The sequence below is a fragment of the Bombina bombina genome, chromosome 10, assembly GCF_027579735.1.
Source record: "Bombina bombina isolate aBomBom1 chromosome 10, aBomBom1.pri, whole genome shotgun sequence".
Classification (NCBI taxonomy): domain Eukaryota; kingdom Metazoa; phylum Chordata; class Amphibia; order Anura; family Bombinatoridae; genus Bombina; species Bombina bombina.
Window position 1 is genome coordinate 45,459,844 of NC_069508.1, and position 16,768 is coordinate 45,476,611.

The 16,768-nt window shown below is 41.0% G+C and overlaps 1 protein-coding gene across 1 annotated transcript in view; it reads right to left on the reverse strand.

Moving 5' to 3' along the window:
* Positions 1–7,888: 7,888 nt before the first annotated feature.
* Positions 7,889–16,768, reverse strand: part of LOC128641394 (DBIRD complex subunit ZNF326) — a 45,891-nt gene continuing 37,011 nt past the window's right edge. The window contains exon 10 of the mRNA XM_053694020.1: positions 7,889–8,344. Coding sequence (XP_053549995.1) covers positions 8,246–8,344 — 99 coding nt within the window. The 3' untranslated portion in view covers positions 7,889–8,245. The remainder of the gene's footprint in view (positions 8,345–16,768) is intronic.

The following is a 16,768-nucleotide window of genomic DNA, read 5'->3' on the forward strand; positions in this document are numbered from 1 at the left end:
TTTAAGGGTTAAAGCTTTCAAATTTGGTGTGCAATACTTTTAAGGCTTTAAGTTACTGTGGTGAAATTTTGGTGAAATTTGAACAATTCCTTCATACTTTTTCACATATTCAGTAATAAAGTGTGTTCAGTTTGAAATTTAAAGGGACAGTAACGGTTTTATTGTAAAACGTTTTTTTGTGCTTTGTTCACAAGTTTAAGCCTGTTTAACATGTCTGAACCTTCAGATAACGATGTTCTATATGTATGAAAGCCAATGTGTCTCCCCATTTAAATATATGTGATATATTTGTGTCATAACGTCCAAACAAAGTAGGGATAATAATGCCATAGATATGATATTGCCCAAGATGATTCCTCTAATGAGGGGAGTAAGTATGGTACTGCATCATCCCCTTCTGTGTCTACACCAGTTTTGCCCACACAAGAGGCCCCTAGTACATCTAGTGCGCCAATACTTATTACCATACAACAATTAATGGCTGTAATGGATAATTCTATTGCATGCATTTTTTCCAAAATGCTTACTTATCAGAGAAAGCGTGATTGCTCTGTTTTAAACACTGAAGAGCAAGAGGACGCTGATGATATCTGTTCTGACATACCCTCACACCTATCTGAAGGGGCCAGGAGGGAGGTTTTGTCTGAGGGAGAAATTTCAGATTCAGGAAAAAAATTCTCAACAAGCAGAACCTGATATTGTAACTTTTAAATTTAAATTTCAACATCTCCACGCACTACTTAAGGAGGTATTATCTACTCTGGATGATTGTGACAATTTGGTCGTTCCAGAGAAATTAGGTAAGATGGACAAGTTCCTAGAGGTTCCGGTGCCCCGATGTTTTTCCTATACCCAAGCGGGTGGCGGACATAGTAAATAAGGAGTGGGAAAGGCCCGGCATACCTTTTGTCCTCCCCCTATATTTAAGAAATTAGTTCCTATAGTCGACCCCAGAAAGGACTTATAGCATACAGTCCCCAAGGTCGAGGGGGCGGTTTCTACTCTAAACAAACGCACTTCTATTCCTATAGAAGATAGTTGTGCTTTCAAGATCCTATGGATTAAAGGTTAGAGGGTTTGCTTAAAAAGATGTTTGTTCAGCAAGGTTACCTTCTACAACCAATTTCATGCATTGTTCCTGTCACTACAGCTGCGTGTTTCTGGTTCGAAGAACTAGGAAAGTCGCTCAATAAAGAATCTTCGTACGAGGAGGTTTTGGACAGAGTTCAAGCTCTTAAATTGGCTAACTCTTTTTTATTTTAGATGCCGCTTTGCAATTAGCTAGATTAGCGGCGAATAATTCAGGGTTTGCTATCGTGGCGCGCAGAGCGCTTTTGCTTAACATCCCTTTCAAGGGTAAAACACTGTTTGGCTCTGACTTGAAAGAGATTATTTCAGACATCACTGGGGGAAAGGGCCACGCCCTTCCTCTGGATAGGTCTTTTAAGGCTAAAAAGAAGCCAAATTTTCGTCCCTTTCGCAGAAACGGACCAGCCTCAAATTCTACACCCTCTAAGAAAGAGGGTAATACTTCTCAAACCAAGCCAGCCTGGAACAAGGGTAAGCAGGCCAAGTCACCTGCCACTGCTACCAAAACAGCATGAAGTGTTGGCCCCCGATCTGGGAAGGATCTGGTGGGGGGCAGACTTTCTCTCTTTGCTCAGGCTTGGGCAAGAGATGTTCAGGATCCTTGGGCGCTAGAAATAGTTTCTCAAGGTTATCTCCTGGAATTCAGGGAACTACCCCCAAGGGGAAGGTTCCACGGGTCTCAATTATCTTCGAACAGGCATTCTTACACTGCGTAGAAGACCTGTTAAGCATGGGAGTGATTCATCCTGTTCCATTAGGAGAACAAGGGAGGGGTTTTTACTCCAACCTGTTCATAATTCCCAAAAAAGAGGGAACATTCAGACCTATTTTAGATCTCAAGATTCTAAACTAGTTTCTAAGGGTTTCATCATTCAAAATGGAAACCATTCGAACGATCCTTCCTACCATCCAGGAAGGTCAATTCATGACCACGGTGGACTTAAAGGATGCGTACCTACGTATTCCTATCCACAAGGAACATTTTCGGTTCCTAAGGTTCGCCTTTCTGGACAAGCATTACCTGTGGCACTTCCATTCGGATTAGCCACTGCTCCAAGGATTTTCACAAGGGTACTAGGGTCCCTTCTAGCGGTGCTAAGACCAAGGGGCATTGCAGTAGTACCTTACTTGGACGACATCCTGATTCAAGTGTCGTCTCTGTCAAAAGCAAGGGCTCATACGGACATTGTCCTAGCCTCTCTCAGATCTCACAGGTGGAAAGTGAACATAGAAAAAAAAGTTCTGTCCCCGTCAACAAGAGTTCCCTTCTTGGGAACAATAATAGTTTCCTTAGAAATGAAGGTTTTTCTGACAGAGGCCAGAAAATCAAAACTTCTAAGCTCTTGTCAGGTACTTCATTCTGTTCTTCTTCCTTCCATAGCGCAGTCCATGGAAGTAATAGGTTTGATGGTTGCGGCAATGCACATAGTTCCTTTTGCACTAATTCATCTAAGACCATTGCACCTGTGCATGCTCAGACAGTGGAATGGGGTTTATACAGACTTGTCTCCGACGATACAAGTAGATCAAATAACCAGAGATTCACTCCGTTGGTGGCTGACCCTGGACAACCTGTCACAGGGAATGAGCTTCCGCAGACCAGAATAGGTCATTGTCACGACCGACGCCAGTCTGGTGGGCTGGGGCGCGGTCTGGGAACCCCTGAAAACTCAGGGTCTATGGTTTCGGTAAGACTCTCTTCTCCCGATAAACATAATGGAACTGAGAGCGATATTCAATGCTCTCAAGGCTTGGCCTCGACTAGCAAAGGCCAAATCCATAAGGTTTCAATCAGACATCATGACGACTGTTACATATATCAACCATCAGGGGGTAACAAGGAGTTCCCTGGCGATGGAGGAGCATCCGGGGGAGTGGGAACTCCATCTGGAAATCTTTGCCCAAATAACTCAATTATGGGGCATTCCAGACATGGTTCTGATGGCCTCTCGTCAGAACTTCATGGTCCCTGGTTACTGGTCCAAATCCAGGGATCCCAAGGCGACTATTGGATACAATAGTAGCACCTTGGATCTTCAACCTAGCTTATGTATTCCCACCGTTTCCTCTCATTCCCAGGCTGGTAGCCAGGATCAATCTGGAGAGGGCTTCGGTGACCTTGATAGTTCCTGTGTGGCCACGCAGGACTTGGTATGCAGACCTGGTGAATGTGTCATCGGCTCCACCATGGAAGCTACCTTTGAGACAGGACCTTCTTATTCAGGGTCCATTCGAACATCCGAATCTGGTTTTCCTCCAACTGACTGCTTGGAGTTTGAACGCTTGATTTTATCAAAGCGTGGGTTTTCAGATTCTGTAATAGATACTCTTCTTCAGGCTAGAAAGCCTGTAACTAGAAAAATTTACCATAATATATGGAAAAAATATATCTGTTGGTGTGAATCTAAAGGATTCCCATGGAACAAGATAAAAATTCCTAAGATTCTTTCCTTTCTACAAGGTGGTTTGTAGAAAGGATTTTCTGCGAGTTCTCTGAAGGGACAGATCTCTGCTTTATCTGTTTTACTTCACAAAAGGCTGGCAGCTGTGCCAGACGTTTAAGCGTTTGTTCAGGCTCTGGTTAGAATCAAGCCTGTTTACAGACCTTTGACTCTTCCCTGGAGTCTCAATTTAGTTCTTTCAGTTCTTCAAGGGGTTCCGTTTGAACCCTTACATTCCGTAGATATTAAGTTATTTTCTTGGAAAGTTTTGTTTTAGGTTGCATTTTCTTCCGCTAGAAGAGTTTGAGTTATCTGCTCTGCAGTGTTCTCCGCCCTATCTGGTCCATGCAGATAAGGTGGTTTTACGTACTGAGCCTGGTTTTCTTCCGAAGGTTGTTTCCAACAAAAATATTAACCAGGAGATAGTTGTACCTTCTTTGTGTCAGAATCCAGTTTCATAGAAGGAACGTTTGTTACACAATTTGGACGTTGTCCGTGCTCTAAAATTCTATTTAGATGCTACAAAGGATTTCAGACAAACATCTTCCTTGTTTGTTGTTTATTCTGGTAAAAGGAGAGGTCAAAAAGCAACTTCTACCTCTCTATCTTTTTGGCTTAAAAGCATCATCAGATTGGCTTATGAGACTGCCGGACGGCAGCCTCCTGAAAGAATCACAGCTCATTCCACTAGGGCCGTGGCTTCCACGTGGGCCTTTAAGAACGAGGCTTCTGTTGATCAGATATGTAAGGCAGCGACTTGGTCTTCACAGCACACTTTTACCAAATTTTACAAATTTGATACTTTTGCTTCTTCTGAGGCTATTTTTGGGAGAAAGGTTTTGCAAACCGTGGTGCCTTCCATCTAGGTGACCTGATTTGCTCCCTCCCATCATCCGTGTCCTAAAGCTTTGGTATTGGTTCCCACAAGTAAGGATGATGCCGTGGACCGGACACACCTATGTTGGAGAAAACAGAATTTATGTTTACCCGATAAATTACTTTCTCCAACGGTGTGTCCGGTCCACGGCCCGCCCTGGTTTTTTAATCAGGTCTGATGATTTATTTTCTTTAACTACAGTCACCACGGTATCATGATTTCTCCTATGCAAATATTCCTCCTTTACGTCGGTCGAATGACTGGGGAAGGCGGAGCCAAGGAGGGATCATGTGACCAGCTTTGCTGGGCTCTTTGCCATTTCCTGTTGGGGAAGAGAATATCCCACAAGTAAGGATGACGCCGTGGACCGGACACACCTATGTTGGAGAAAGTAATTTATCAGGTAAACATAAATTCTGTTATTTAAAACTAAGATAATGGCTTACCGGATCCCATAGGGAAAATGACAGCTTCCAGCTTTACCAAGTCTTGTTAGAAATGTGTCATACCTCAAGCAGCAAAAGTCTGCTCACTGTTTCCCCCAACTGAAGTTAATTCATCTCAACAGTCCTGTGTGGAAACAGCCATCGATTTTAGTAACGGTTGCTAAAATCATTTTCCTCTTACAAACAGAAATCTTCATCTCTTTTCTGTTTCAGAGTAAGTAGTACATACCAGCACTATTTTAAAATAACAAACTCTTGATTGAAGAATAAAAACTACATTTAAACACCAAAAAACTCTTAGCCATCTCCGTGGAGATGTTGCCTGTGCAACGGCAAAGAGAATGACTGGGGAAGGCGGAGCCTAGGAGGGATCATGTGACCAGCTTTGCTGGGCTCTTTGCCATTTCCTGTTGGGGAAGAGAATATCCCACAAGTAAGGATGACGCCGTGGACCGGACACACCTATGTTGGAGAAATGAGAATCATGATCTGTTACTTGTTGTGCTAAAGTCTCCAACCAAAAAGTTGAAGCTGCAGCAACATCAGCCAAAGATATAGCAGGTCTAAGAAGATTACCTGAACACAGATAAGCTTTTCTTAGAAAGGATTCAATTTTCCTATCTAAAGGATCCTTAAACGAAGTACCATCTGACGTAGGAATAGTAGTACGTTTAGCAAGGGTAGAAATAGCCCCATCGACTTTAGGGATTTTGTCCCAAAATTCTAATCTGTCAGACGGCACAGGATATAATTGCTTAAAACGTTTAGAAGGAGTAAATGAATGACCCAATTTATCCCATTCTCTGGAAATTACTTCAGAAATAGCATTAGGAACAGGAAAAACTTCTGGAATAACCACAGGAGATTTAAATACCTTATCTAAACGTTTAGAATTAGTATCAAGAGGACCAGAATCCTCTATTTCTAAAGCAATTAGTACTTCTTTAAGTAAAGAACGAATAAATTCCATTTTAAATAAATATGAAGATTTTATCAGCATCAATCTGAGACAGAATCCTCTGAACCAGAAGAGTCAGAATCAGAATGATGATGTTCATTTAAAAATTCATCTGTAGAGAGAGAAGTTTTAAAAGATTTTTTGTTTACTAGAAGGAGAAATAAGACAGCCTTCTTGATGGATTCAGAAACAAAATCTCTTATGTTATCAGGAACATTCTGCACCTTAGATGTTGAGGGAACTGCAACAGGCAATGGTACATTACTAAAGGAAATATCTGCTTTAACAAGTTTGTCATGACAATTAATACAAACAGCCGGAGGAATAGCTACCAAAAGTTTACAGCAGATACACTTAGTTTTGGTAGTTCCAGCACTAGACAGCGATTTTCCTGAAGTATCTTCTGACTCAGATGCAACGTGAGACATATTGCAATATGTAAGAGAAAAAACATATGCAAAATTGATCAAATTCCTTAAATGACAGTTTCAGGAATGGGAAAAAATGCCAATAAACAAGCTTCTAGTAACCAGAAGCAAAGAAAAAATGAGACTGAAATAATGTGGAGACAAAAGAGACGCCCATATTTTTTGGCGCCAAATACACCCACATTGTTTGGCGTCTAAATCCTTTTTGGCGCCAAAAATGACGCCACATCCGGAACGCCGACATTTTTGGCGCAAAAGGACGTCAAAAAATGACTCAACTTCCGGCGACACTTATGACGCCGGAAACAGAAGAGATTTTTTGCGCCAAAAAAGTCCGCGCCAAGAATGACGCAATAAAATGAAGCATTTTCAGCCCCCGCGAGCCTAACAGCCCACAGGGAAAAAAAGTCAAATTTTTAAGGTAAGAAAAAATGATTGATTCAAATGCATTATCCCAAATATGAAACTGACTGTCTGAAAATAAGGAATGTTGAACATTCTGAGTCAAGGCAAATAAATGTTTGAATACATATATTTATAAATAAAGTGCCCAACCATAGCTTAGAGTGTCACAGAAAATAAGATTTACTTACCCCAGGACACTCATCTACATGTTTGTAGAAAGCCAAACCAGTACTGAAACGAAAATCAGCAGAGGTAATGGTATATAAATAAGAGTCGATCTGAAAAGGGAGGTAAGAGATGAATCTCTACGACCGATAACAGAGAACCTATGAAATAGACCCCGTAGAAGGAGATCACTGCATTCAAATAGGCAATACTCTCCTCACATCCCTCTGACATTCACTGCACGCTGAGAGGAAAACCGGGCTCCAACTTGCTGCGGAGCGCATAACGTAGAATCTAGCACAAACTTACTTCACCACCTCCATAGGAGGCAAAGTTTGTAAAAACTGAATTGTGGGTGTGGTGAGGGGTGTATTTATAGGCATTTTGAGGTTTGGGAAACTTTGCCCCTCCTGGTAGGAATGTATATCCCATACGTCACTAGCTCATGGACTCTTGCTAATTACATGAAAGAAAAATGATTTTTTTCCCCTCAATTTTAGTAGATTATAGGATATGATGAAATTAATGGTATATTTAGAAAGTCCATTTAATGGCGAGAAAAACGTTATATAATGTGTGTGGGTACAGTAAATGAGTAAGAGGAAAATTACAGCTAAACAAACACCGCAGAAATGTAAAAATAGCCCTGGTCCTTAAGGGAAAGAAATTGAAAAATGGCCTTGTCCTTTAGGGGTTAAGGAACAGAAGCATCTCTGCATGTTCAGCTATAAGTCTGTTTCTGCTATCAGTAAGGACGTTTGACGCTAAGCTGAACCGTCTCACTTTTCACACTACTGCATGGGTCAGAAAGATATTTTTGGGCCATTAAATCTCAGTTAACTGCCCAGTACTTCAGGGGTTTGTCTGAATGAGGTACAGTGATCTCTCCCAGACGGAGCAAACCTGCTGTGCTTCAAAATGAGAAAAAAATTGCAGTAGGCGATACAGGAATTTAAGGGTAAGAGAAGCATCTCTTTCCACCTTTGCCTTTTAGTGATCTTTAGGTTAAACCAGAACTACGACTACAACCCACAGTACATATCTCCAGTAACAAATAGGACAAAAATATTTCAGATCTATTACATTAACAAAAAGATCTTTATTTTTAATCAAACCAGCATTATCTAAACGACAAGTGGAAACAAAAACAGATCACAGCTTTTGTCAGAGTTTGCTAGAAATTAAAATGTACAAACACAGAAGCTTCAATTCAGGCAAAGAGGGTTCTGTATTTTCAGGTGTATTCTAGAAAACTTCACTGGAACAATGGAACTAAAAATGTTCAATTACCAAACAATGAAAAAAAAATATAAGTCAAGAGACATGATATTTTATGGGGGGGGGGGGGGAGACTAAAAACTATTAAAAATGGGATTAACATTGCTTTGATAACATTTTAATCATATTAAACGGTCACTGATGACCATAGGAAATATTTATGACTTTAATGGTTCAGCTGCTGCTTCTGCATCTTCAGCGCCAGTGTCCATATCAGCAGTCACATCAGTTTCCCGATTCTCAAAGGGATTTTCACCCTAAGGGAGTAAAACAAAGGGTTAATGTACTCAATATAGTGGTGTAAAGATACTCTATGACTTGAAAATAAAGCTTGCAGCTACTTCCATTGTTTAAAGGGACTCAAGTCAAAATTAAACTTCATGATTCAGATACAGCATGTTATTTTAAACAACTTTCCAATTTACTTCCATTAACAAAATGTGCAGTCTTTTAATATTTACACTTTGAGTCACCAGCTCCTACTGAGCATGTGCAAGAATTCACAGCATATATGTATATGCATTTGTGATAGGCTGATGGTTGTCACATGGTACAGGGGGAGTGGAAATAGACATAACTTTGCAATTTAGTTTTAAAAAAAAATCTACTACTCAAAGTTCAGACTAAGTGCTATTGCATTGTCTTATGCATTTGTTGATTATGCAAATATATTGTATTAACTGGTCCTTTAAGAAATCTAAAAATAGGAGTGGAAACAAAATGACTGCCCCTTTAAATAAAGGTGGACACTGAATTTATACTATGATTGTGCTTTGCAAATAGTGGGTGGAGTTCAGCTGATGGACCTTTTTTACTGCGGTTTATTTTCCTTTGTGGATACCAAAGTAGGTAGACTCAGGAATGCTCTGCAGAGACCTAGTCAGTGATTCCTCTTATCAAAGGCTCACCAAATGTGTTTAGTAAGGTCCCAGTAATGTATTGCTGCTGCCAAACCAACTTTTCAACAAAGGATACAAAGTGAAGGAAGCAAATTGGAAAGTTGCTGCATGTTTTGTTTGAATCATGAAAGTTTAACTTTAAAAAAAAAAAATATACCACATCAGGATAAAAACCCCAAGCAAGATTGATAAGACCATTAATACATTAGAATTTAACAAACAAGCAAATAAAAATGCAATAGCTTAAAGGGCCATTACACACATTTTTTGTTGCATAAATGTTTTGTAGATGATTTATAAAGCCCATAAAGTTACTTTTTTTTACAAAAACAAAATTTATGCTTACCTGATAAATTTCTCTTGTGGTGTATCCAGTCCACGGATCATCCATTACTTGTGGGATACTCTCCTTCCCAACAGGAAGCTGCAAGAGGATCACCCACAGCAGAGCTGTCTATATAGCTCCTCCTCTAACTGCCACCCCCAGTCATTCGACCGAAGACAAGCAAGAGAAAGGAGAAACTATAGGGTGCAGTGGTGACTAGTTTAAAAATAAAAAACACCTGCCTTAAAATGACAGGGCGGGCAGTGGACTGGATACACCACAAGAATAAATTTATCAGGTAAGCATAAATTGTGTTCTCTTGTAAGGTGTATCCAGTCCACGGATCATCCATTACTTGTGGGATACCAATACCAAAGCTATAGGACACAGATGAAGGGAGGGACAAGGCAGGCGCTTAAACGGAAGGCACCACTGCCTATAAGACCTTTCTCCCAAAAATAGCCTCCGAAGAAGCAAAAGTATCAAATTTGTAGAATTTAGAAAAAGTATGAAGCGAAGACCAAGTCGCCGCCTTACAAATCTGTTCAACAGAAGCCTCATTCTTAAAAGCCCATGTGGAAGCTACCGCTCTAGTAGAATGAGCTGTAATTCTTTTAGGAGGCTGCTGGCCAGCAGTCTCATAAGCTAAGTGGATTATACTTAGCCAAAAAGATAGAGAAGTTGCAGAAGCCTTTTGGCCTCTGTCCAGAGTAGACAACAATGCAGATGTTTGACGAAAATCTTTAGTAGCTTGTAAATAAAATTTTAAAGCGCGAACCACGTCAAGATTGTGTAATAGACGTTCCTTCTTTAAAGGATTAGGACATAGTGAAGGCATAACAATCTCCTGATTGATATTTTTATTAGATACCACCTTAGGCAGAAAACCAGGTTTGGTACGTAACACTACCTTATCTGCATGGAAAATGAGATAAGGGGAATCGCATTGTAAAGCAGAACTCCGAAACTCTGAGCCTTTTCAAGAACTTTCCAAGATAAGAGCTTAATATCTATGGAATGCAACAGTTCAAACGGAACCCCTTCAAGAACTAAATTTAAACTCCATGGCGGAGCAAAAGGTTTAAACACAGGATTGATTCTAACCAGAGCCTGATAGAATGCCTGAACATCTGGAACCTCAGCCAGACGTTTGTGCAAAATAGACAGAGCAGAAATCTGTCCCTTTAAGGAACTGATAAACCCTTCTCCAATCCTTCTTGGATAAAAAATATCCTAGGAATCCTGACTTTACTCCAAGTAACCATTGGATTCACACCAATGAAGATATTTATACCATATCTTATGATAGATTTTCCTGGTGACAGGCTTTCGTGCCTGTATTAAGGTATCAATGACCGACTGAGAAACCAAGCTTTGATAAAATCAAGTGTTCAATCTCCAAGCAGTCAGACGCAGAGAAATTAGATTTGGATGGTTGAAAGGACCCTGAAGTATAAGGTCCTGTCTCAGCGGCAGAGTCCATGATGGAAAGGACGACATGTCCACCACATCTGCATACCAAGTCCTGCGAGGCCACGCAGGTGCTATCAAAATCACCGAAGCTATCTCCTGTTTGATCTTGGCAATCAGACGAGGGAGCAGAGGAAACGGTGGAAACACATAAGCCAGGTTGAAGGGCCAAGGCGCTGCTAGAGCATCTATCAGCGCTGCCTTGGGATCCCTGGACCTGAACCTGTAACAAGGAGCTTGGCGTTCTGGCGAGACGCCATGAGATCCAGTTCTGGTTTGCCCCAAAGTTGAATCAACTGCAAATACCTCCGGATGGAGCTCCCACTCCCCCGGATGAAAAGTCTGTCGACTTAGAAAATACGCCTCCCAGTTCTCTACACCTGGGATATGGATAGCTGATAGGTGGCAAGAGTGAGTCTCTGCCCAGCGAATTATCTTTGAGACTTCTAACATCGCTAGGGAACTTCTTGTTCCCCCTTGATGGTTGATGTAAGCCACAGTCGTGATGTTGTCCGACTGAAATCTGATGTACCACAGAGTTGATAACTGAGGCCAAGCCTGAAGAGCATTGAATATCGCTCTTCCAGAATATTTATTGGAAGGAGTGTCTCCTCCTGAGTCCACGATCCCTGAGCCTTCAGGGAGTTCCAGACTGCACCCCAATCTCCGCCCATAGAATTATCTTTGAAACCTCCAACATTGCTAGGGAAACTCCTTGTTCCCCCTTGATGGTTGATGTAAGCTACAGTCGTGATGTTGTCCGACTGAAATCTGATGAACCTCAATGCTGCTAGCTGAGGCCAAGCCTGAAGAGCATTGAATATCGCTCTTAGTTCCAGAATGTTTATCGGAAGGAGAGGCTCCTCCTGAGTCCACGAGCCTTCAGGGATTTCCAGACTGCACCCCAGAAGGTTGGCATCTGTTACTATTGTCCAATCTGGCCTGTGGAAGGTCATACCTTTGGACAGATGGACCCGAAATAGCCACCAGAGAAGAGAATCCCTGGTCTCTTGATCCAGATTTAGTAGAGGGGACAAATCTGTAATCCACATTCCACTGACATGCAGAGTTGTAGCGGTCTGAGATGTAGGCAGGCAAACGGCACTGTCCATTGTCGCTACCATTAAGCCAATTACTTCCATACACTGAGCCACTACACAATGTAAGAATGCCTCTTTATCTGGTTTGCAGATAATTGTGAGAGGTGAAATCTTCCTTTTGGGGAAGAAGCTTTGAATTCCAGAAGGTATCCCTGAGACACAATTTCCAATGCCCAGGGATCCTGGACATCTCTTGCTCAAGCCTGGGCGAAGAGAGAAAGTCTGCCCCCTACCAGATCGGGGGCTGATCTTTCATGCTGTCTTAAGAGGCAGCAGCAGGCTTCTTGGCCTGCTTTCCTTTGTTAAAAGCCTGGTTAGGTCTCCAGACTGGCTTGGACTGGGCAAAATTTCCCTCTTGTTTGGAAGTTGATGCTGCGCCAGTCTTGAAGTTTTTAAAGGCACAAAAATTAGTCTGTTTGGTCCTTAATTTGTTGAAGAGCGTGACCTTTTCCTCCAGTAATCAGAAATGATCTCCTTCAGTCCGGGCCCGAATAGGGTCTGCCCCTTGAAGGGAATGTTGAGAAGCTTAGACTTTGAAGTAATGTCAGCAGACCAGGATTTAAGCCATGACGCCCTACGCGCTTGGATAGCAAAACCTGAGTTCTTAGCAGTTAGTTTGGTTAAATGAACAACGGCATCAGAAACAAATGAATTGGCTAGCTTAAGAGCTTTAAGCTTGTCAAGTATATCATCCAATGGGGTTTCTACCTCTTCCAGAGACTCAAACCAGAAGGCCGCAGCAGCAGCGACAGGGGCAATGCATGCAAGCAGTGAACAAGTGCTTGGCAAGCACGAAACATGTCTGCTGCATGAGGAGCGCAGCTTTCCTCCCTTTTGATTTGATGTGTATCATTTTAATGTGAGTCTTGGTCAGTTTGTGCTGTGCTTTAGCTGGACTGTACTTTGCCTTTTGATGTTTTTAAGTGCATGAATAATAAAGTTGGAACTTTTTATCTTAAACCGGCATTGGAACTCTTGTATTCTGGATTACCCATTTGTCAGGCGAATAGGACGGATACGCCGCTGTTCCCTTACTGGTTCATGTGACTCAGACATCATCCCCACTCTCCTGTGTGCCGAATACCAGACGTACTACTCTTATGCGATGAGGGCAATAAAGAGCGCACTGCTTGCGTGTTTGTGCAATGCATGCAAGAGGCTGGAGAATAAAACCCAGTTGAATAAACATTCTTATGGTAACCCTATAACTTTTTATCCATTGGATCTAGGAAAGCACAACTGTCCTCGACTGATAGTTGTACGCTTAGCTAGGGTAGAGACTGCTCCGTCCACCTTAGGGACCGTTTGCCGTAAGTCCCGTGTAGTGGCATCTATGGGAAGCATCTTTTTAAAAAAAGGAGGGGGAAGAGAACGGTACACCTGGTCTATCCCATTCCTTAGTAATTTCTGAAAACCTCTTAGGTATTCAGAATCAGCGTAAAGAGGCACTGCATAGTATTTATCCAATCTACACAATGGATAAATGGTGTCAGTGTCATTCAGAGCAGCTAAAACCTCAGAGCAACACGCGGTGTTCAAGCTTAAATTTAAATGTAGACATATCAGAATCAGGTTGAATTCTTTCCCGAGTCAGAAAAATCACCCACAGATAGAAGCTCTCCTTCCTCAGCTTCTGCATATTGTGAGGTGATATCAGACATAGCTACTAAAGCGTCAGTGCTCTGTATTTTTTCTAGCCCCAGAGCTGTCTCGCTTTCCTTGTAACCCTGGTAGTTTAGACAATACCGCTGTAAGGGTATTATTCATAACTGCTGCCTTGTCTTGTAAGGTAAACGCTATGGGCGCTCTACATGTACTTGGCGCCTCTTGAGCGGGAGTCATAGGTTATGACACGTGGGGAGAGTTCATTTGGTACACATTCTAAGAGGGGGTTCCACAATGGCTTCTAAACATAATGAACAAGGAGTTTCCTCTATATCAGACATTTAACAGACTAGTAATGAGACCAGCAATCTTTGAAAACACTTTAATGTAAAAAAGCAGAATATAAAAAAACTGTACTGTGCCTTTGAGAAAAAAAAAACAAAGAAAAACTGCAAAACAGTGTATTTGCACCCACTTGCAAATTGATGATTAACCCCACAGGCTCAAAAACAGTCAAAAAATGGCAAAACCGTCATAAGTCACAGGCAAACTGCCACAGCTCTACTGTGGCTCCTACCTTCCCATAAAACTAGGTCCAATATGTCAGGGGACTCCTTCAGGGAAGCTGGATGTCTGAGTTGAAAAGTTACTGCGCAATTAGAGTGCGAAAATAGGCCCCTCCCACCATGCACTGAGAGTCAGAGGGCCTAAAAAACTACTCCTAGGAGTCAAATAACAGCCATGTGGAAAGACTAGGCCCCAAATAAAGATTCATCACCCTTAGTAAAAAACGTTCCTTATAATACATGTAAACGTTTCACATACTAAGTTATTAGAGCAATTAACATGAAAATAACCCTTTACTGCAAGCATGATGCCAGTCATTATTAAATCACTGCAATCAGTCTTACCTCAAATATATCAGGCACTGTCAGCATTTTCTAGACTTATTATCTATGTAGAAAAAAATATACTGAACATACCTCAAGGCAGTTTATTCTGCAAGCCGTTCTCCCAGCTGAAGTTTTTCCCATACTCTTCAGTTATGTGTGAGAACAGCAGTGGATCTTAGTTACAACCTGCTAAGATCATCAAAAACCTCAGGCAAAACACTTCTAATTTCAGCCTGAGGTAAAAAAAAAACAGTACAACTCCGGTACCATTTAAAAATAAACTTTTGATTTAAGATAAACTACACTAAGTCACCACATCTCTCTATGCGACTTCCCTTGTCGAGAGCTGCAAGAGAATGACTGGAGGTGGCAGTCAGGGAGGAGCTATATAGACAGCTCTGCTGTGGGTGATACTCTTGCAGCTTTCTGTTGGGAAGGAGAATATCCCACAAGTAATGGATGATCCGTGCACTGGATACACCTTACAAGAGAAATGTATAATTTTGCTTATTTTTAAATAACATTGCTCTGATTTTCAGACTCCTAACCAAGTCCCAAAGTTTTATTTGAATACCGTCAGCTACCTTCTCCAGCTTGCTCCTGTTGTGTATGCAAAAGGGGGAGGGGGAGTGTCTTATTTACCACTTGCAGTGGGCTTTCCAACTACCTTTTCAACAGAGCTAAAATGAAAGCTTCCAAGTACGTTTTTAAACCATTTTATACTGGATTTTTATATCAGTATCTGTGCATCTTATTCTTTATAGTAGTGCCTATTACATGCAGTTATATGAAAATGAGTGTATACTGTCCCTTTAATAAAATTTTAAAATGTGAGTAATCTGCTTGTTTAAAAATCAATTTGCTGCCCCCACCTGTATTATGTGACAGCCATTAGCCAGTCAGACATGTAGGAGTTGGAACCTCAGGAAGAGTTCACGTAATGAGATTATACATCAAAATGTGTACAAATTTGAGTCTTAAAAAAGCGTGCTCTAAATAATGTAAGTTTAACCCCTAATGAGCACAATGTATACCATGTACATCACTGGCTGTTAAAGGTTTTCTAGAGGCACTATACCAACCATATATGGGAGGTGGCTTAGCCCTGCCCAATGTGGAATGGTATAATTTAGCAACGTTACTATGTTTTCCAATAGACTGGCATTTTCAGTCATTTAAACTTTGATAGATATCTAGAGGAAGAGATTTGTTACCCACATTCTATGGGGTTTATAGTACACGCACCAAACATTTTAGGTAAGACAATTGTTAACCATCCCCTTTTCAAAGACATTTTATGTGTGGAGAAAAACCATGAGGCTAATTGGCCAATCAGCTACTACTTCTAAATGGCTGCCCATTCAAGGCAACTGTTTTTTCCACTAGGCAATTCAACTAACATATTTAGCTCCCGGTCACCTTTTAAAGCTCTCTATTGCAGAGTTTTTTTTATTTTAAGGCTAAGAGTCTGTATAACTTTTTGGAATTTCAAAAAGTCTTGCCTACAGTACAGAATAAGTGCAAGTTTTATTTTTTGCAAGTAAAAAACTATGTGCACAAATTACTCCATCTATTTCCTCAGATCTGTTTAGAACATCCCTTAATGGATCATATTAAACCGGAAAAATTCATTTTAACTTCCATACTTAATCTTAGAAAACTTTTGTTTATTAATTGGATTAAACCTCAAGTCCCCTCGGTCAAGGAAGCAAAAAATGCTCTAATCGATACTGCATTAGTGGCGGCTCATGACTATAGGTTAGAGAAAAAAAAAAAAAAAGGACAACTCGTATATAAAAATCTGGAGGGACTTTGTTCTAAGCCAAGATAAAACCTTTATTAATTGTATAGAAAAATCCTTAACATTCAATTATAAAAAGGTTGCCGTGTGTGGGCGGTGTGGGAGATAGAGGTAAATATACACAATTCTAAGGGGGGGGGGGGGGGGGGGGGGGGGAAAAACTCCTTTACCTTTTTTCCCCCTCTTTCGTCGTGTTATATTCTCCTTGCCACTATCTTGTTAAATAGACTATAGAAACCTCTTTGGCTCACTTGTTATGAATAACAGTCATTGATGTAATCTTTGGATACATATGGGTATCCTATTTTGAATCTAATTTTTTTAATAAAATAAAAAAAAAGAAACGCATCACTGGCCGTTGAGGGTTTTCTTTTTTAAGGGGTTATTTTGAGCTTTAGTGTCCCTATGAAAGGCAGGTAAAACATGAATGTACAAACAGTTTCCTAAACCAAGTCTTCAGGAGCCTTACTCAAGCCAGATATTCATTATCTTAACTAGAGCACAGGTGAAACTATCAACTCACTCATCAGCTAATGTCACTTGCGCTCTAGTTAAGATATACATGAATATCTGGGCTGAGTAAGGCGT